Source organism: Erpetoichthys calabaricus, chromosome 4 (assembly GCF_900747795.2).
Source record: "Erpetoichthys calabaricus chromosome 4, fErpCal1.3, whole genome shotgun sequence".
In the NCBI taxonomy this organism is placed as follows: domain Eukaryota; kingdom Metazoa; phylum Chordata; class Cladistia; order Polypteriformes; family Polypteridae; genus Erpetoichthys; species Erpetoichthys calabaricus.
In genome coordinates, this window is record NC_041397.2 from 312417979 (window position 1) to 312441041 (window position 23063).

The 23063-nt window shown below is 39.6% G+C and overlaps 1 protein-coding gene across 1 annotated transcript in view; it reads right to left on the reverse strand.

The window, feature by feature from the left end:
• Positions 1-21801, reverse strand: part of LOC114644950 (uncharacterized) — a 217642-nt gene extending 195841 nt beyond the window's left edge. The window contains exon 1 of the mRNA XM_051926717.1: positions 21756-21801. Coding sequence (XP_051782677.1) covers positions 21756-21775 — 20 coding nt within the window. The 5' untranslated portion in view covers positions 21776-21801. The remainder of the gene's footprint in view (positions 1-21755) is intronic.
• Between the last annotated feature and the right edge of the window lie 1262 nt (positions 21802-23063).

Consider the following 23063-nt stretch of genomic DNA (forward strand, 5'->3'; position numbering starts at 1 on the left):
TATGGGGAGTTCACTACAATATTATGAGGTTCACTAGGAATACGTCCATCATCAGTAAGCCACTCAGTTACCAGAGCTTGCAATGTCCCGAGAAGCCAACACACCATACTGTTGAATGATATTAGTAGTTATATGCATGCGGCTTCTGTCAAAATGTCAAAAAATGATTGATGAGTTAAGCCCCGCCCCTTTTGGATTGACATCATGAAGTCCCGCCCACTTCCTGTTTTCCCAGCCAGAAGTCTGACCTTCCTTGACCCCACCCATCCTGTTTTTACCCCAGAAAATGGCCAAGATCTGTTTGGCGGATGTCAGTCCCTTCCTTGAACCCTCCCATCCTGTTTTTACCCCTGGAAAACTGTCAAGAGCAGACTTGATGGATGGGTGACTCCTCTTTCACCTGAGGACTAGTCCAGGATTGCTAAGGAAGAATCCTCGACATGTAGGGACCAGTCTCTAGCAGACCCTGCTGTCCACACCTCTTGGTGGTCACAGGCCTTCTGACTCAGCTTCTAGTCCACAGTCAGTTAATCTTGATGACGGTGTTGTGTCTACAAAGCACACCGCTTCTCACTTGCTAGAATGCTCTTTATTTAAGTCTCGAAAAACACAACAACCGAAGATGCACGCTATTCTCACACATGCGCAAAAAACATATGCGCTCACTTGCCATGCGCGCATGCAGTTACCATTACAAACATCATGTTATCCAACAGACGGCCCTTCCGCTTCTCCCCGAGGAGAGACCGCCCACACACACACACACCGGATGGTGGCCCCAAGCATTCTGACTCTGAGTCCAGACCCCGGGGCAGTCCTTGATCACTTCTCCCGAGGTGAGACACCCACATGCATGTTTCAGACTGTCCGATCTGTCTGATAGCCATTCCTGTCTCTATTGCTTTGGGTAAGAAACCTCTGGATCTATTATTTAAACATCTATCTAACCTTTTATCTAAGTCAAAATGATTTCTCCAGCTCACAGACAGTCTCTACGCTGAAAAAAAGCATTTACTTCACACCGCCGGGTGCACAAAGCCCACAGAAATACATGCTGTCTGGCTCTGTGTCTCGGAGCAGACAGACGGCTGCGCGTGCACGCAGAGACCAGACAATCTGTATGAGCGCACAGTTTGATTTAGCCACAGGAAACTGACAGACCTCAAGGCTGTGAGTCACAGGGTCTGCGTTCTCAGCGCATGCGTTGTCGGGAGCTAAACCCCCCACGAGATGTAAAAAGTTTTTTTTTAAAAAGCCCTGCCAAGTTAGAGAGCCTTAAACACTCCTCAGCAAGGCCTTTGGAAGCTCACGAGTGCCTGATCTTTAAGCCCGTATCAGATTGTTCAGGGCAGTGTGATATTAAAAGATTTAAAATGCTTACAAAGATGACTTTTAAAATACGGATGTAAACCCGAACAATACACAGATGTCCAGGGCCAACAGCTCTGACATCCTGAAGCTAAGGGTGGTGGGGGTTCAGCTCTTAGGCCTCCTCAATCCTTATGCTGACACAAAAGATGTTCACACATAATTACTTTAACATAAGGTTCAGTTTGAAATGAACTTAAAGTGAGGCCAGACATTTGCTAAAATAAATCTACGAATAACAAAAAATATAGGACTTTTCAGTGTCCGGCCAAAGGTTTAAATGTAATTATTTGTTACAGACTATTCTGCACAGAGCACTGACAGTCAATATAACGGTAAGACCTACTCATGATTATTATAAGTGTTAAACGAGCATGTTTTAAAACAAAGGGATGAATCCTTAATATTAATATTTCCAAGTTGACTCTCCGGTAATTCCCTTTTAAACATATTTATTTACAGTGTGCAGGAATTATCAGCATGTTAATTACACACAGTGCTTGTGTAGGAGCGTGAGCGCGCTCGTGTGTGTATAAATTGTAGCATTTTATATTTCTATCTCTCTCTCTATGTATACGATGATTAATGTACAATGTTCATAGGACTGAAGCAAACAATATTAGTTTTTTTTCTCTTACCAAAACGGGCTTTACAATCAATTAAGTTTTGTCTCAGCGTCTGAAAATTCAAACAGGTTCTCTCCTCTGAGAATATTCAGGCCTGGTTTAAAAGAGCAGGCCGGGTGTGTAATAGCTCAGTATTCTGAACTATGTACTCGTTCGAATCGGAACCCCGCTTGTGAGATGTGTACTCGTTCGAATTGGAATCCTGCGGTAACCGGTTATTTTTTGTATGGAGCCGCCTGTTTTTAAAAGTCTGAAAACGAAACATTTATGCTTTATAAAAATTCTCATTTGGACAGCCAGCTGGAGACAGATTGACTGAACCCTGAACACGGACCCAAGGAATTTATATCACGGTGAATGCCTAATAGACATAATGCAGTTGTGTTTCCATTCATTTCGATAAATGAAATATAATACAGACGAGTAGACCCAAAGTCCGGATGGTTTTAGACGTATCAAATGTATTGTTGAATCACTGGGTAAATGATTATTATAAGATTATTATAAGATGTACCAGTATTTATGAGATTATAGTGCATCCGGAAAGTATTCACAGCGCATCACTTTTTCCACATTTTGTTATGTTACAGCCTTATTCCAAAATGGATTAAATTCATTTTTTTCCTCAGAATTCTACACACAACACCCCATAATGACAACGTGAAAAAAGTTTACTTGAGGTTTTTGCAAATTTATTAAAAATAAAAAAATTGAGAAAGCACATGTACATAAGTATTCACAGCCTTTTCCATGAAGCTCCAAATTGAGCTCAGGTGCACCATGTTTCCCCTGATCATCCTTGAGATGTTTCTGCAGCTTCATTGAAGTCCACCTGTGGTAAATTCAGTTGACTGGACATGATTTGGAAAGGCACACACCTGTCAATATAAGGTCCCACAGTTGACAGTTCATGTCAGAGCACAAACCAAACATGAAGTCAAAGGAATTGTCTGTAGACCACCGAGACAGGATTGTCTCGAGGCACAAATCTGGGGAAGGTTACAGAAAAATTTCTGCTGCTTTGAAGGTCCCAATGAGCACAGTGGCCTCCATCATCCGTAAGTGGAAGAAGTTCAAAACCATCAGGACTCTTCCTACAGCTGGCCGGCCATCTAAACTGAGTGATCGGGGGAGAAGGGCCTTAGTCAGGGAGGTGACCAAGAACCTGATGGTCACTCTGTCAGAGCTCCAGAGGTTCTCTGTGCAGAGAGGAGAAACTTCCAGAAGGACAACCATCTCTGCAGCAATCCACCAATCAGGCCTGTATGGTAGAGTGGCCAGACGGAAGCCACTCCTTAGTAAAAGGCACATGGCAGACCGCCTGGAGTTTGCCAAAAGGCACCTGAAGGACTCTCAGACCATGAGAAAGAAAATTCTCTGGTCTGATGAGAAAAAAATTGAACTCTTTGGTGTGAATGCCAGGCGTCACGTTTGGAGGAAACCAGGCACCGCTCATCACCAGGCCAATACCATCCCTACAGTGAAGCATGGTGGTGGCAGCATCATGCTGTGGGGAACTGGGAGACTAGTCAGGATAAAGGGAAAGATGACTGCAGCAATGTACAGAGACATCCTGGATGAAAACCTGCTCCAGAGCGCTCTTGACCTCAGACTGTGGCGACGGTTCATCTTTCAGCAGGACAACGACCCTAAGCACACAACCAAGATATCAAAGGAGTGGCTTCAGGACAACTCTGTGAATGTCCTTGAGTGGCCCAGCCAGAGCCCACACTTGAATCTGATTGAACATCTCTGGAGAGATCTTAAAATGGCTGTGCACCGACGCTTCCCATCCAACCTGATGGAGCTTGAGATGTGCTGCAAAGAGGAATGGGCCAAACTGGCCAAGGATAGGTGTGCCAAGCTTGTGGCATCATATTCAAAAAGACTTGAGGCTGTAATTGCTGCCAAAGGTCCATCGACAAAGTATTGAGCAAAGGCTGTGAATACTTATGGACATGGGATTTCTCAGTTTTTTTATTTTTAATAAATTTGCAAAAACCTCAAGTAAACTTTTTTCACGTTGTCATTATGGGGTGTTGTGTGTAGAATTCTGAGGAAAAAAATGAATTTAATCCATTTTGGAATAAGGCTGTAACATAACAAAATGTGGAGAAAGTGATGCGCTGTGAATACTTTCTGGATGCACTGTATATCTTAATACACGGGGGCTCTGAGATCAGGCTGTCTGTTTTTATTTAAATCTTTAGATTTTAAAAAGTTTGCTTGCGAGTGCATTCACATTTATACCCGCAATCCTATTAAACTAGTAATGAAAGGAATGGACGCGTTTAATAGGGGTCTGAGAAAACCCTCCTTTCTGATTTAAAAGGGTTTTTAACGGTAATTTTCTATCGCAGAGTGTTTAAACGGTGCAACGAGCCTTCTTCAGCAGAGGGTTGAGTGCGTGTGTTACTGGTGTCTGTTTTAAGCTACTATTTTTTTTGTCAAACCTGAAAAGCTGACTAAGTACAGAAACATTATTTCACTTAATAAAATATTTTAAGTTGAATGGCAATTATTGCATATTCATCTGTTCAACACATTTTTCTGTTTTAGGACAACATTTTTTAACTCAGTTGTTGCACCAACATTTTTTTCTTCATAAGCACAAATTTTCTTTTCTTGGATTTTTTTACAGTGTAACGTTTTTTTTTTTTTTTGAAAGGAGCCCCTAATACCAATTTGTTCTTTTTAATTAATGATATAACATAGATGCATGTTTTATTATACCTACTTAACTTTTATCGACATTTATCTAACTCTGTATTTATTTTTCTAGTATCAGAATGTAGTTTGAGTTAATTTGTTTTGGTTTCAATAGATGTATTTTCATATTTTCGATTCTTGTTTTCTTTTTGTTACGTTGCGCCTCACCTAGGGGGACAGCCCCACAGTTTGAGAATCACTGTGTAGGGGATGATTTGTAAAACACTCTGCTTCACTTCAAGTTAAAGTAGATTTGCTCGGTTATTCAGCTGTCCATCGGTGTTACATTTTTGTTATAAATTGTATTTAGTCTCTCTTTATTTACTAATCGTTTTATATGTTGAATAGAAAACAGTTATCTTGTTCAGGTTTTAACTTAAAACAGCATTTTCATCATCAGGCTATGAACTCTTTGGTACTCAGAGTGCTTTGTATAATACAAAGTGTTATAAATTCTGTTAATGCTTGGTAATAGCCTTCCATTTTACCGCAGTTATAAGCCCCTGAAAAATAAGAATGGTTACAGTACGTTATATAAGCCTATACACTACAGGGCTGATTAGGCTTACTTTGGACATGTTAGGCAAATCAGGAAGGAAAATGTTTTAGTGAATAGTTACATAATATCTATTACCAGTAACGGCGTACTGCACGATAACGTGCAGTGAATACACTTGACTTGAGCATTCATAGTATTCCTCCTCTTTCTCTGGACGTGTGGCATTCGTTTGCTCAGAGGATGATGGGCTTGCTGCTTCCTGAGCAGCTCTTTTTTTCTCCACCCTAGCGGGCCGCTGCTTCTGTTATCTTTTCACGTTAAAACTGATTAAGTTAGTTTTGTGTTGAAATTACTTAGTATGTTTTCTATAATCTGGCACTTAAATCTTCAATCTGCCTCAAGAATGATTAGCGAAGGTGGTAGGGAATGAGAACGGCGCCCATACGCATGCGCAGCACAGCCGGCCTGCTGCGCGGTGCCGAGAGTTGATTCAACAATAAAATAAAAAGTAATTAAATCATCAACTGAAAGCAGATAGTAGCCGTCACGTAGTATATGTGTAACAAATTTCAAGTCGATAGGTTTGCGTGCTACACGTGATTTAAAATCCTGAACAGACAAACGAACAGCCACGTTAGCTTATTATAGAAGAAGATCTGTGTTAGCACAAGGATTAGAAGTTTACTAAAACTGTGAGGTTTATTCTGTCGTTTTTAGGTAGTCCAAGTTACATAGGACATCTAGCCTTGAAAACGGCTTTTCCCCCTCTGTTTGTGAAAAAACCATCCTTTGTTTGAGGCGCATTCAGGGTGAAGGGGATGTAAGTTTGAACTGTGATTCCAAGAGTCAAGAAGTGGTTGCATTCTTCTTGATTACGAGTCAAGGCCTGGGGTTTGTGCAATGATCATGGTCAAGGGCAGAGTTAAGCTAGACATTATTATTATTCCAAAATGAAACATTCATAATAATAATAATAATACATTTTATTTATATAGCGCCTTTCCCATGCTCAAGGCACTTACAGAATAAATAAAGAACGGCAGAATATACAGTATATAGCATTGTACAAACCAGATAAATGAATAAAGAAGATTAAGACAGTAAATTCTGAGAAAAAAACAGACAACATAATTGATGGTCTCGCACACACACACAGGTTACATGAGCATCTTGACAGAGAAGTAAACTGAGAGAAAGGTAATAAAGTCAAGTAGAGCTAAAAGCCTTCCTGAACAGATGAGTTTTGAGTTGTTTTTTAAAAGAATTCATGGAGTCGGCTGATCTAATTAATTTCAGTAGGTCATTCCGGAGTCTGGGCGCTATACAGCTGAAGGCCCTGCTGTCACCCATGGAGTGTAGATTAGTGAGGGGCACAACAAGATTACCAGAATCAGAGGACCTTAGTGGGCGGGCAGGCACATAGTGATGGAGAAGGTCACTGATGTAGTTTGGTGCGAGGTTATTTAAAGCTTTGTAGGTTATTAGTAGGATTTTATATTCGATTCTGTAGGACACAGGGAGCCAGTGAAGACGGAGCAGGATGGGTGTGATGTGCTCGCTGCTGCTGGCTCGAGTAAGGACTCTTGCAGCTGAGTTTTGAATAAGCTGGAGCTGTGATATAAGATTAGAAGGGGCACCTGCCAGTAGGGAATTACAATAATCGATGCAGGATGTGATAAAAGCATGGACAAGTTTCTCAGCATTAGAGAAGGAGAGGAAGGAGCGAACACGGGATATGTTACGGAGGTGAAAGTAAGAAAGTTTCTTAATGTGATTTATGTGGGCGGAATAAGTGAGTTAGGAATCAAAAATGACACCAAGATTTTTTACAGTAGAGGCAGGTCTGATGAGATCACTGCCAAGATGGACTGGGAAGGAGCTCATTTTATTAAGTTGCATTTTAGTCCCAATTTGCAGGAGTTCAGTTTTATTGCAATTTAATTTTAAAGAGTTCTGCTCCATCCAGGTTTTAATTTCACTAAGGCAGGTTGTGAGCTGAGCTCTGATGAAGTTTCACTTTTAACATTGAAGTAGAGCTGAGTATCATCTGCATAAAAATGATAACCCAATCCATAACTACAGATAATATGGCCAAGGGGAAGCATATAAATACAGAAAAGCAGAGGACCGAGGACAGAGCTCTGAGAGACTCCTTGTGTGACTGGCGCTGAGCTGGATCTGCTCTTGCTAAGACTAACAAACTCTTGCCTATCAGTCAGATAGGACTTGAACCACTGGAGGGCAGTGCCAGAGAAACCCAGCATGTTCTCCATCATTCTGGACAGTAGGATGTCATGTCTGACCTGAGTGTCAAATGCTGCACTGAGGTCTAACAGAATTAATATGCTGGTTTGTCCAGAGTCTGCCGCCATAAGCAAATCATTGGTTACCCGTAGCAGAGCAGTTTCACAGCTGTGCCGTGCCCTGAAACCACACTGAAAGGGTTCCATCAAATTATTAGAGGTTAGGTAATTGGTGAGTTGGGAAGCTACAACACGCTCAAGAACTTTTGACAGGAAAGGTAAGTGGGAAATAGGCCGGAAATTGTTAAGGTTGTCAGCATCAAGGCCAGACTTTTTTAACATTGGGGTTACAGAAGCAATTTTAAAAGTGAGTGGCATGGAGCCAGTGTCAAGGGATGAGTTTATTATTGTTGTAACAGTCGGGATTATGGCATGAAGGCAGGATTTAAGTAGTGTGGTGGGGATGGGGTCCAGTTCACAAGTAGTCGGCCTCATCTTACAAAGCAGGTTATTAACAAACGCAGAAGTGACTGGTGAGAACTTAGAGAAGGAGCTGGATGGAGTGGGAAAACAGGGAGAGATATAAACAGATGATGTATTTATGTTAGTTGAATTATTTAGATCTTTAATTTTGTTACGGAAAAAGTGGAGGAATTCCTCACAGACTTCAGTAGAAGAGGTAGTTGGACCAGATGCGGGTTCGAGTAGTTTATTAACTACAGAGAACAAAACCCTTGGGTTATCATGGCCACTTTCTATTATTCTGCCATAATGGGTGTTCTTGGCAGAAGTTAGTGCTTCTCTGTAAGCTCTTTGGTGGTCAGAGAAAGCCTGGATGTGCACGGTGAGGCCAGTCTTACGTGACATTCTGTCAAGGCGTCAGGCCAGCTGCTTTCATAGATCGCAATTCTGAGTTATACCAAGGAGCTGAACGTTTAAAGGAAACCTCCTTATGTTTTAAAGGTGCTGTTTTATCTAATGCTGAATGAAGGGCTGAGTTATAGTGGTCAACAAAACTATCTAGTGTTGGTGGAATAGGTGCAGACAGTAAAAGATCAGAAATGGATCCAGAAAGGATAGAGGGACAGATATTTTTTTTTGACTCGCCCATATCCACATCAAGCAAGTATCACAAATATAAGACAGTAAAAACCAAATTTACAAACACTAAGTCGCAGATGAAATTAATAAACATATTAAGAAAGGATCAACAACAGAGGCATGCGCAAATTGAGGAGTAAATTCAAACATTCTGGATTTTTCCAAACGACGAACTGTGCAATTTCTTTGCATTAATCTGTCAAAAGCAACATTAAATGAACGGTCATACATTAACAGGTAAGTGAAGTTGTACACTTGTGTAATTTTGTTCAGTAATGCAAATTCCATACTTTGTTCACTTTTACTTTAACAATTAATACTTTGAACATTAACTTGGTCAGCAAGGTAAGTTAGTTTTCAGTTTAGTTTTCTGTAAAGTTAATATTTGCTTACTCTTTTTAACACAGCTCTGCAGGTCAGCAAAAATTCATCACTTTTATGATTACAATACAATTGTCTGCTTTCAGCCACATTTGCCATTTTCGAGTAAGCCGACATTGGCTTTGTGCAAGCCCCTGTCCAAACTTCCGCTTTTTTGAGAAACTATTGTGTAGGTCTTTAATCACTCTCTAGTGTCAGGTACAGGACTTTGATGGATTACTGTAAAGGTGCGCTAGCACAGCAGTGGTTTCCTGTGTTACTTTAGCATCCGCTTGGGGGTCAAAGACTCTTTGAAAAGAGTGTCCCACCCCACCCGCCTGATTGGCCCTTCTTTGTGTCAAGAGCATTTTGAGGGGTGTCGGTCCCACCCCCCTGCTTGGTCCGGTTTTGGGTCAAGAGCGGTTTGATGTATTGTCTCTTTTCCATGTTTGTGAAATGTACTTCTACATAAAAAAAGCCTAAGGTCTCGGGAGTCTGGTCATTGTGAATAGTTAATACAGAAAAGAGAATACAGCACACACGCCACACTTGTCCTATCTCTTCTGAAAAGCACTAGTTGACTTTTGAACATCACGTACTATGATTGGTTAACACTATGGACACATGCCCCTTAAAGATTGTAGAATCTTTTGCATTCTCCATTACAAGATCCATAGCACCCACAGAAAGTCTGACAATTAAGTGGAGACCCCTTAGCTTGACACAATCATCTGGTTAGAGCCCAGGTCCATATTCTAAAATATCTTATCTTATATCTATTTAGTTAGCATGTCGGCACGGTTCATTTTCAGTATATGGGGTATATTTCGCTGACCAGGGGTTTCTTGTCAAAAGGTTAAACTAAAACAGAGATCCAAGATATCCCTAATTGAAACGGCAACATTTGTTAATAAGTGTATAGGTTTGTCTTGCATTCTCATTCTTAAAGCTGTATCAAACTATGGTGAATTTCAAAGCAAAAAGCATCCAATCATTTTGCTTATAATTAAATTAAATAAACCTTAAAAATAGAGCCCAGTGCTTGATAATACTTAACACTAATTGTTATCATTAAATGGAACTTCTGTGTTTTTATTTAGTTTTAATATGCCTTTTGCAAGCTTTATTTAAAAATTAACTCTTTAAGACATCTTCAGACTATTCCAGACTGTACATGTCAAAAAAGCTTATTATTTATTTCAAAAAGGTTTCTATTCATGCTGGTTTTGTCCCCATATCAATGTTTTTTATACATTTTGGCAGTTTTTCAAATTGTAATAACTCCTTTATAACTCCATTTTTTCATGTTCTTCCTGACTCTTGAGGAACACAAACCCAACAACTTTTAGTGCCAGATAAGGTCCTAACAATAACAGTATAATATTAATTATCATACTCTCAGATATTAAATAATGTTTTGCCCAACTCATTGCAACTCCTAGGAACGGGCTAATAATATACTGCAAAACACGTAGGTTCAGTTGCAGTGTGCTGTGAGTTTGGGGTGATCCCTTGTTGATCCTTTCTTAATATGTTTTTTAATTTCCTCTGCGACTTAGTGTTTGTAAATTTAGTTTTTACTGTCTTATATTTGTGATACTTGCTTGATGTGGATATGGGCGAGTCAATGTTTCATTTTGGAATAATAATAATGTCTAGCTTAACTCTGCCCTTGACCATGATCATTGCACAAACCCCAGGCCTTTGACTCATAATCAAGAAGAATGCAATCACTTCTTGACTCTTGGAATCACCGTTCAAACTTACATCCCCTTCACCCTGAATGCGCCTCAAACAAAGGATGTTTTTATCACAAACAGAGGGGGAAAAGCCGTTTTCAAGGCTAGATGTCCTATGTAACTTGGACTACCTAAAAGACAGAATAAACCTCACAGTTTTAGTAAACTTCTAATCCTTGTGCTAACACAGATCTTCTTCTATAATAAGCTAACGTGGCTGTTCGTTTGTCTGTCCAGGATTTTAAATCACCTGTAGCTCGCAAACCTATCGACTTGAAATTTGGTACACATATACTACGTGATGGCTACTATCTGCTTTCGGTTGATGATTTAATTACTTTTTAAAATTTTATTGTTGAATCAACTCTCGGCACCGCGCAGCAGGGCGGCTGTGCTGCGCATGCGTATGGGCGCCGTTCTCATTCCCTATCACCTTCGCTAATCATTCTTGAAGGCAGATTGAAGATTTAAGTGCCAGATTATAGAAAACGTACTAAGTAATTGCAACACATAACTAACTTAATCAGTTTTAACGCAAAAAGATAAAAGAGAAGCAGTGGGACGCTAGGGTGGAGAAAAAAAAAAAGAGCTGCTCAGGAAGCAGCAAGCCCATCATCCTCTGAGCAAACGAATGCCACACGTCCAGAGAAAGAGGAGAAATACTATGAATGCTCAAGTCAAGTGTATTCACTGCACGTTATCGTGCAGTACGCCGTTACTGGTAATAGATATTATGTAACTATTCACTAAAACATTTTCCTTCCTGATTTGCCTAACATGTCCAAAATAAGCCTAATCAGCCCTGTAGTGTATAGGCTTATATAACGTACTACAGCCATTCTTATTTTTCAGGGGCTTATAACTGCGGTAAAATGGAAGGCTATTACCAAGCATTAACAGAATTTATAACACTTTGTATTATACAAAGCACTCTGAGTATCAAAGCGTTCATAGCCTGATGATGAAAATGCTGTTTTAAGTTAAAACCTGAACAAGATAACTGTTTTCTATTCAATATATAAAACGATTAGTAAATAAAGAGAGACTAAATACTATTTATAACAAAAATGGAACACCGATGGACAGCTGAATAACCGAGCAAATCTAATTTAACTTGAAGTGAAGCAGAGTGTTTTACAAATCATCCCCTACACAGTGGTTCTCAAACTATGGGGCTGTCCCCCTGGGGGGGTGCGAAGTAACAAAAAGAAAACAAGAATCGAAAATATGAAAAATACATCAATTGAAACCAAAACAAATTAACTCAAACTACATTCTGATACTAGAAAAATAAATATAGAGTTAGATAAATGTCGATAAAAGTTAAGTAGGTATAATAAAACATGCATCTATGTTATATCATTACTTAAAAAGAACAAATTGGTATTAGGGGCTCCTTTCAAAAAAGAAAAAAAAACGTTACACTGTAAAAAAATCCAAGAAAGAAAAATTTGTGCTTATGAAGAAAAAAATGTTGGTGCAACAACTGAGTTAAAAAATGTTGTCTTAAAACAGAAAAATATGTTGAATAGATGAATATGCAATAATTGCCATTCAACTTAAAATATTTTATTAAGTGAAATAATGTTTCTGTACTTAGTCAGCGTTTCAGGTTTGACAAAAAAATACATGTTGGCTGAGCAAAATCCTGGCACTTTTCATCTACTGAGCATGCGCAAATTGAGGAGTAAATTCAAACATTCTGGATTTTTCCAAACGACGAACTGCGCAATTTCTTTGCATTAATCTGTCAAAAGCAACGTTAAATAAACGGTCATACATTAACAGGTAAGTGAAGTTGTACACTTATGTGTAATTTTGTTCAGTAATGCAAATTCCATACTTTGTTCACTGTTACTTTAACAATCAATACTTTGAACATTAACTTGGTCAGCAAGGTAAGTTAGTTTTCAGTTTAGTTTTCTGTAAAGTTATTATTTGCTTACTCTTTTTAACACAGCTCTGCAGGTCAGCAAAAGTGCATCACTTTTATGATTACAATACAATTGTCTGCTTTCAGCCACATTTGCCATTTTCGAGTAAGCCGACATTGGCTTTTTGCAAGCCCCTGTCCAAACTTCCGCTTTTTTGAGAAACTATTGTGTAGGTCTTTAATCACTCTCTAGTGTCAGGTACAGGACTTTGATGGATTACTGTAAAGGTGCGCTAGCGCAGCAGTGGTTTCCTGTGTTACTTTGGCATCTACGGTAAAATCAGCAGTAAATGCACAACACGCCAGTTCTGTCGTGAGGTTCATTCTGTCACTGTGGAGGATGTGTGTTCAGATGTGAAATGCTGTTTTTCCTGGGAATCTCTACGTGAAACCAGCATTTTATGTATCCTGCTGATTGCACGCGTGCTTTGTTGGCACCTTGGAGGAAAAGTGGTGACCCTACGCCTGCTACTTATACAGATCTATGTCCTCTGATTCCTCAGTTTGAACAAGCGAGGCAGGTAGCGTGCTTTCAAAAACAGCAAAGGAATACGTAGTTAGTGCATATTAAGTACGCACCCAATATTTCATCTGCCCCCGAAGTATCGTCATGAATGTCAAAGTAGTGGCAGAGCTCCTACACCAAAACACACTTCACATGGCTTAACACAACTTCTGCATGAGGCAAATGACCAGCAAAGTCAAAGTGAAGAGCACATGAAAACACATAAGCCCACCAACATCAAAAAGCAAAAAGACACGGAAAACAACATGTATTTTAGATAGCACAACTGCAAATAGATGATACAACAGTAATAAATACATATATATACATATACACACACACACATACACATTATATATATATAACTTGTATAATACACATACACACATGCATTAATGCAATTGCCTATGTATTGATAATACTTATGTTGTGGTAATTACAATTTTAAAACTAGGTGGTTGACTTTACATATTATTTGTGTGGTTATCCTTGCACAGTGTGACAACTGAGGCATGTCTTGGAAGCTTTTCCCATTTCATTTTTTCTCTCCATATAATAAACCAATCAATCAACTAACAAACAGTATAGTTAAGATTATGCATTTTGTTATTCTTTTAGTGAAAGTTTGGGTATTAATAATCATTTGGTACAGAGTTTACCTTACTTTGTTATATAGCTAACAGATCTGACATTACTTTGTATAGAAGTTGATTAATATTTACATTTGCTTTATTAAGAATAACTTTCTAATCAATTAATGTTATTAATAATACGCATGACATTCTCAGCACATTGTAACACATCTATGCAGTACTCCAGTTGGATGCATTATCCAGTTTGAATTTAACACTGGGTATGTCTGCCCAGGGTGAACTTTCACTATAGTTTATAACAACATTCTCTGTCAGTGATCAGATTAATGTAAGCACCATTATGTTTTTAGTTTGAGTCTTTATATGTAAATTTACTGTTTTGAAAATCTCCTAAATACATAACTTTTTGTTTTGGTCGTGTTTTTATTTTAGATGTTTAGTTCTCAACAAAAGTCAATGCTATTGTAAATTTTCCATGCAGCAGGATTAGCCAATATTATACACAATTAAACAACTATGGCCAGGGTGCTTTGTTGAAGAACTGGTAAGTATTAAATTCCACATGTCACTTTAATGTCTTAAACACCCTTGGTTTGTTTCTGCAGTTTATTAACTCAGTCCTCACTCGCTGTCTTGCTTACACATAGGTTTATGCAGAATTTCTATGCATAACCTGCGCTGATCATGAAGTTACTCCTAACATCACTGGACCATTCTACTGTGGGCTTGCTTATGATGTACAGAGCTCAAGAGGTAATGGAGAATCTACTAGAAAAACAGGATATACAGGTAGATAACGTAGTGTGAGCTGCGGAGCTAATCGCACCCCCAGAGAATACAGACGCCCCTGGAAAAACCCCTAAGAAACATGGCCAGACTACCTTCACATTCCTCCTGTCCTTTCTGGCCGGCTCTGTCGCGTAATATCCCTCTCGCGCGGTGCTCCACCTTCTTAAAAAGCCTGCACGGGCTTCTTTCAGTTTGTTAAATTGATTGCTTGCTTCTCCTTCTCTCTCTCTCAGACATTCTCTGCTCCTGGTGGAGCTGTCATCTCTGACTTGTCATGGAGCACGTTTTAAACTTTTGAAAAGAGACAAATGTTTGTTTGCAGTGCTTTGAATAAAGTTCCTTTTTTTTCTACAACCTCCTGTGTCTCAGTGCAAATCTGTGACCCATGTGTGACAGTATCTAAAGTAATTTTACCAATTTATCAACTTCAGAGTAATCTAGATTTTTCTTTTTAGCTTCAGCTTAGTATTATCTGTGTATCATAAGCTAAGCAATCGCCTTTTCCTCCATTCATTGACCTTATCTTGTGTTGTGTTGTTTTTCTTGTCTTTCACAGACCACAGACTTAACAGCGCACAGGAGAGACCCTGTTCTTCTGAGTCTTCCCTTCTACCTACAAGAGCTGGCCTCAATTTCAAAAACATCCTGGTAACTTGCTTTCCACATTTTGTGGTGCATCAGTTTGATGTTTTATGGGGGTTTGACTTGCATTAATATACGCAGACCTTGATATCTTCTTACAGTTTATGTGATACTCATGACAATGGTCATTTTTATGAAGTGTCTAATTTTATTTCATGTCTTTTGTAGAATTCTGCAAGGAACATTACGATGGGAATTTTAGAGTTGGTCAGGAATGGCGTCCCTTCAAGATTGCTGTGCAGTAAATGTTGTAATTGTCCTTGAAGAGAAGGTGGTTATGGAGAACCTGGGAAACTTTACAAATGCCTTTACAGTCCTGTTTGGCCCACTTTATGATTTTAACATGAACTATCGCAAGAACCTTAAATACACATTTGTGGTGGTCCAGAAAGTGTTCGAGTACCTTGGAAATGACTACACTGCTAGAGTGCAATCTCTAAAACACAAACTATCTGCAAATATAATACAAATTTCTGTGCGACACTTCCAGTTAATTTTGTCAGTTTGGGCACCTGCTTTTGAAGAGAAAAGAAAGTCTTTGATCACTGTTTTAGTTAAATGGGATGGACTGTTAAATGGTCTGTTGTCTTATTGGATTTATTTGTTTTTTAAATAAGTCTCTAAATCTCGATTCCATCACCATTCTACTGCTCTTACATGAAGCATCCTTTGTGTAGCTTAAATGCACAGTAATATTGCAGCTGCAAAGTTATAAATGTTAAAAATTTAAAGTGATATGTCAATAAAATATTTAAAGTATTTTGTTTTTGTCCTGTATTAGTCAATAAATTCTGTATTAGTTTTAATTTGTAGAGCATAAAATTTACAGTTTGGTTTCTGATACTGGCTTTGTAGTTAACTAAACTAAACAACAGTATTTAATACAACACAGAATTTGTAATTAGAACAACAAGCTGATCTGAGGAGCACCAAACATTTAACTGAGGAAGCCCCCAATTGCATTAGTGAAATGGATCCAAAGCTGACATATTGGTTGAATTGGTAAATTTAGAGCTTTTAAAAGTGAGTAGTCTGGATTTTTACACCATATGATTGAGTTACTGTCACAGAAACATTTTCAAAGGACTGCTAAAAGTTACAAATTGTAGGTATAACAGTTAAAAACCTAAAGAGAATAATGATTGGGGTGTAAGCAAAATGTTCTGATCCACCAAAATGAGGTTTACTGAACAATGCACAAGATGGAAAAAGGAGGTACCAGATTTAAAGTGAAATCCTGCCTAGCACCGTGTTAATATATTGGATACTCTGTGCCTGGTAAAGTAGCTTAAAACAGGCACCAGTAACACACGCACTCAACCCTCTGCTGAAGAAGGCTCGTTGCACCGTTTAAACACTGCGACAGAAAATTACCGTTAAAAACCCTTTTAAATCAGAAAGGAGGGTTTTCTCGGACCCCTATTAAACGCGTCCATTCCTTTCATTACTAGTTTAATAGGATCATGAGTATAAATATGAATGCACTCGCAAGCAAACTTTTTAAAATCTAAAGACTTAAATAAAAACAGACAGCCTGATCTCAGACCCCCCAGTGTATTAAGATATAATCTCATAAATACCGGTACATCTTATAATAATCTTATAATAATCATTTACCCAGGGATTCAACAATACATTTGATATGTCTAAAACCATCCGGACTTTGGGTCTACTCGTCTGTATTATATTTCATTTATCGAAATGAATGGAAACACAACTGCATTATGTCTATTAGGCATTCACCGCGATATAAATTCCTTGGGTCCGTGTTCAGGGTTCAGTCAATCTGTCTCCAGCTGGCTGTCCAAATGAGAATTTTTATAAAGCATAAATGTTTCGTTATCAGACTTTTAAAAACAGGCGGCTCTGTACAAAAAATAACCGGTTACCGCAGGATTCCAATTCGAACGAGTGCACATTTCACAAGCGGGGTTCCGATTCGAACGAGTACATAGTTCAGAATACTGACGTCTTATGTCTGAGCTATTACACACCCGGCCTGCTCTTTTAAACCAGGCCTGAATATTCTCAGAGGAGAGAACCTGTTTGAATTTTCAGACACCGAGACAAAACTTAATTGATTGTAAAGCCCGTTTCGGTAAGAGAAAAAAAACTAATATTGTTTGCTTCAGTCCTATGAACATTGTACATTAATCATCGTATACATAGAGAGAGAGATAGAAATATAAAATGCTACAATTTATACACACACGAGCGCGCTCACGCTCCTACACAAGCACTGTGTGTAATTAACATGCTGATAATTCCTGCACACTGTAATCAAATATGTTTAAAAGGGAATCACTGGAGAGTCAGCTTGGAAATATTAATATTAAGGATTCATCCCTCCGTTTTAAAACATGCTTGTTTAACACTTAATCATGAGTAGGTCTTACTGTTATATTGACTGTCAGTGCTCTGTGCAGAATAGTCTAACAAATAATTACATTTAAACCTTTGGCCGAACACTGAAAAGTCCTATATTTTTTTTTTTTTGTAGATTTATTTTAGCAAATCTCTGGCCTCACTTTAAGTTCATTTCAAACTGAACCTTATGTTAAAGTAATTATGTGTGAACATCTTTTGTGTCAGCATAAGGATTGAGGAGGCCTAAGAGCTGAACCCCCACCCCCCTTAGCTTCAGGATGTCAGAGCTGTTGGCCCTGGACATCTGTGTATTGTTTGGGTTTACATCCATATTTTAAAAGTCATCTTTGTAAGCATTTTAAATCTTTTAATATCACACTGCCCCGAACGATCTGATATGGGCTTAAAGATCAGGTGCTTGTGAGCTTCCAAATGCCTTGCCGAGGAGTGTTTAAGGCTCTCTAACTTGGCAGGGCTTTTAAAAAAAAACTTTTTACATCTCGTGGGGGGTTTAGCTCCCGACACGCATGCGCTGAGAACGCAGACCCTGTGACTCACAGCCTTGAGGTCTGTCAGTTTCCTGTGGCTAAATCAAACTGTGCGCTCATACAGATTGTCTGGTCTCTGCGTGCACGCGCAGCCGTCTGTCTGCTCCGAGACACAGAGCCAGACAGCATGTATTTCTGTGGGCTTTGTGCACCCGGCGGTGTGAAGTAAATGCTTTTTTCAGTGTAGAGACTGTATGTGAGCTGGAGAAATCATTTTGACTTAGATAAAAGGTTAGATAGATGTTTAAATAATAGATCCATAGGTTTCTTACCCAAAGCAATAGAGACAGGAATGGCTATCAGACAGATCGGACAGTCTGAAACATGCGTGTGTGTGTCTCACCTCGGGAGAAGTGATCAAGGACTGCCCCGGGGTCTGGACTCAGAGTCAGAATGCTTGGGGCCACCATCCGGTGTGTGTGTGTGTGTGTGTGGGCGGTCTCTCCTCGGGGAGAAGCGGAAGGGCCGTCATCAGGGTTAACGGACTGTGGACTAGAAGCTGAGTCAGAAGGCCTGCGACCACCAAGAGGTGTGGACAGCAGGGTCTGCTAGAGACTGGTCCCTACATGTCGAGGATTCTTCCTTAACATGCCTGGACTAGTCCTCAGGTGAAAGAGGGGTCACCCATCCATCAAGTCTGCTCTTGACAGTTTTCCTGGGGTAAAAACAGGATGGGCGGGGTCAAGGAAGGTCAGACTTCCGGCCGGGAAAACAGGAAGGGGTTGGAACTTCATGATGTCAATCCAAAAGGGGTGGGGCTTAACTCAATCATTTTTTTGACATTTTGACAGAAGCCGCATGCATATACAGTAACTACTGATATTTTACAGAAAAAACTGATAAGTCATGTGCTCGCCTACAATATTCTCTGGAAATATATGAAGGCACTGCTGTAGTTGGTCCATTGTCCCTGATACCAACTAATCAGTCCGCCATAAGGATTCATCTGCAGTTTAGGACCACAACTTTCTTATGCACTCTATTCATATATAACAAGGCATCTTTCCTAACAAAAAAGGATGGAGGCAGATTTCTGTTTCAAAAGAGCTGTACAGGTATCCTCTGCAGCTGTTTGCATATGGCAGGGCCAAATCAAAACAATCCCAATCTTGCTTCTTTTCACATAACCTCTCAGATCTTAAATGCTTAATGCAAATCTCTGCTTTAATGTGTTTTCAGCAAAACCTTAGACGACCATGCCACTTAACAGGGAAACGTTCACCAACAGGCACAGCCAGTGGCGTAGCGTGGGTGTCAGCCGCCCGGGGCGGAGGAAAATTCCGCCGCCCCCTTATTTAGGTATTTCAATTTAAAAGACTAAAATATACAGTAATTCTAAAGAATTTTGCTGCCCCCTAAAAGTACCGAACGGGGCGGGCCGCCCCCGCCGCCCCCAATACGCTACGCCCCTGGGCACAACCAACCCTTTAAGGATCCCTGCTGCAGTCATAGGTTCCCAGCGGAGCAGCTCGCCGAGCTTTGCACCTTTAGGAGGGCCAACCAGGCCACAAATCATACAGCCCCCTGAACAATGGGTCACTAAAGCTATCTCAAGATGCTCTACTGGAGCCTCCCTTTTTCAGCTCCTTTCGAGCGTCGGCCATTCGCACTTCCACGGTGCTCTCTACCCAGCTGCCTGTCTTCCCTCTACCGCATGCTCAGAGGTGTGAATGATGCACTTGAATGACCCGCTGGCATTTGGATGTGAGCGTTCAATCAGTCAAGCAACCCAACAACCTCGGAGCAGTGCGGGCATGTGGGCACATGCACCCGTACCCACTCGGAGCCTGCGTACTCTGGGGGAACGCGACTATTTATTAAAATCACACATCACCACGGAGCTCCAATAATAAATAATTTGAAACATCCGAGCACACTTTAAAAATGATCTAGAGCTTAGTGCAAAACAAAACAAATAAAAAAACATTACGCTTAGAAAAAAAGTAAGCCACAAAAATGTACAAGTTCATAAAAAGGATATACATATTACTTTGAAACACACGTTCCTATAATAATAATATAATCAGACAAAAACAGTCTGTTCATACTATAGGGCTACTAAAAATAATGCTCAATTCAGAAACCTTTAATTCAATATCATCTCCATCCCACATCCATATACTTTAAAGGGAGTGTAGAGTGTACCTCAAAGAGGACATTTTTAGCTTTTCCTTGGCTACCTGAGGAAGATGCAACATATCTTTATTATCACTGTACAACACAATGAAATATAGTTTGAAGCAAACCTATAGATGCCTTAGATAAATGTATGGGAGAGCAGACATTAAACTACAAGAAGCACAGCTTTAAAAGATAACACTAAGCTATGAGAAACAGTTACTATTATTAATTCCAAATATGCACAGAGTAAAAGGTAAATATATAAGCATAAACAGATAAATAATAAATTAAGTCAAAGTGAGAATTGCAATCAGTACCGCCGCTCCCTATACGCAGAGTACGCAGTCTGCGTAGGGCACCAACTCCCAGGGGGGCACCATCCCAGCTGCTCAAAAAAAAATCGTTTTCATATATTATAATAATAAATTAATATTAATAATATACATATACAAATAAACAAAAATATAAACGTATATATTGCATTTTACGGTGAACGCAGAGTAGGCTAAGCACACGTGATGACGCGCGCGCCCTCACCTCTGTTACGGCTGCCTAACTAATATTGGGGGGGGGGGGGGGGGGGCACAAAAGTAAATTTCTGCTTAGGGCACCCATTTGGCCAGCAGCAGCCCTGATTGCAATCAATGTAATGGTCATGAGTTCCAATTGGGTCATGTATTAGTACAGTATGGGACTAAGTTCAATCAGTCAGTGGTGGTTCTGTTATAGGAAGAAGTATTGTTCTTCACTGTGCGGGTATGCAGGGCTCTGAAGCCCCTGCTAGAGAACAGAGGAGAGGAAATGGAAAAAAAAAGCACCTTTTGTGCTTGTCTGCTTTCTCTAGTCACCTGTGTCCTGCTCAAGCGCGGTCTCTAAATAGCAGCGCGGACTCGCGAGCGCGTGCACGCCTCACCCTGACAGTCTCTTCTGTCTCACAATTGCACACTCGCGGCAAGAGCATCTCCCGCAAAGCGGCATCGGAAATAATCGAAACAGTGCAAAAGGCCGCTTGGCCTCCCAAGCTCAATATCTGCACGATCGCCGACCCACATCACGAATGACACCAACCGCGTTACCAGTGGACAGAAGGTGCTATCAGCGCCTCGGTAAGTAAGCGCCCGCTTGTCTCAACTACTTCTCACACTTAAAGCTCACTTGTTGCTTCAGTAAATAAACGAAACCCCGCTATCTGTAAGTAGACAGAATGACTCTCTTTAAGTGATAAGGCGCTGCTGAAGGACTACGTGCCGTTCACACGCTGCTACTCCACGCGCTTTAACAGACGACTCGAGCCCCTTCAGGCACCCATAACTGAGGCCCTCGGAGTCAATCAACAACAGGTTATTTAAAATGAAAGAGTTACATTCTTAAGCACTCAAAAATGCATTACAAAGTGTCATTTTTTATGTTTTTAACAGCTCCTACACTACATGCACTAGTTTTCAATTTTAATGCGAACTTTCATTTAGCCTAGAAAATATTTGCATCAGAAAATGATATCTTCAAAAATAACACACAAATCATAAGTGACCTTTCAATTCAATCCGTCATCTTTATAACGGTGAAACAGACTACAGAAGATAAAAAAAAAAATCAAAAATGTTTCTCTTACTTGCCCATTAAATTTTCCATTCTTATTTTCAGATGTTGGCACCCTGCCCGGGATTGGTTCCTGCCTTGTGCCCTGTGTTGGCTGGGATTGGCTCCAGCAGACCCCCGTGACCCTGTGTTCGGATTCAGCGGGTTGGAAAATGGATGGATGGATGGATTTTCAGATGCTGACTGTTTGTTTTGCGATGTGCTTCATATTTATAGACTGCAGAAGTGAGGCGGACTGCCAGTCCCTGTCAGCGGATATGTCAACACACGTGGTTTCAGGTAAACGGGATAATTTGTTCAAAGAAAAATTAAAATAATAAACAGTGACAAAGGAACGACTAACTTTTTTTTTTCCAATTCATTAATGAATTCCGAAGCCCTAATAACACAGCACTCCCTCAAAATGTTATGTTACACAACTCATTTAAAATTTACTGCATCCCAAATCCACGTTTTAAGGCTTTACATAACCTTTTATAGTAGAACACTAAAAAACCATGTTAGATTGACATAAAATATGTATGTTAGTTGCACATAATAAAATTGTTTAATCAATAATTTAATTATGCTCAGTATGAATCCTGACTGAAACAAACCTAGTTGCTACCAAGTTGCTAACAATATAGGAGGCTTAATTTATTTATATTGGGTGGATGCACTTTCTGTGTAATGTTAATATTAATAATTCTGATATATTGTAGGCAAAGAAAAAGATGCTTTTCTGATTTAGGGTGGAAAAAAAAATCTGAATATCAAGAGGCAACTATCATAAATCATTTCCTATAACCATACAAAACCCACAACATTCAGAAAAAAATGAATAACAAAAGTATTTCAGTACACAAAGGTGTGAAGATTTCTTGGAGTACAATGCAACAAAAAGGGCAGATGTTTATGGATCGTCATGTACATGAAATTGTTTAAGTTAAATCAACTTAACTCAGTTTGTTCAACTTGATACAACTCTGTTAATGTGACATCTAAGGGAATTATGTCAAGGTAACTACAAAAAGCAAAGTAATATTAACAGACATGATTATTTTAAGTTATTTTAACAAAGTGAACAGACCCTATTGTTCGTTCATCAGTGAATTGAATGACATTTCTTGGCTGTGAGAACACAGAAAAAACATTATTAACTGTAATGTTTATAAGTATCCATCTATCCATCCATTATCCAACCTGCTATATCCTAACTGCAGGGTTGCGGGGGTCTGCTGGAGCCAATCCCAGCCAACACAGGGCACAAGGCAGGAAGCAGACCCCGGGCAGAGAGCCAACCCACCACAGATGATTGATTATAAGTATTTAACTCGCAAAA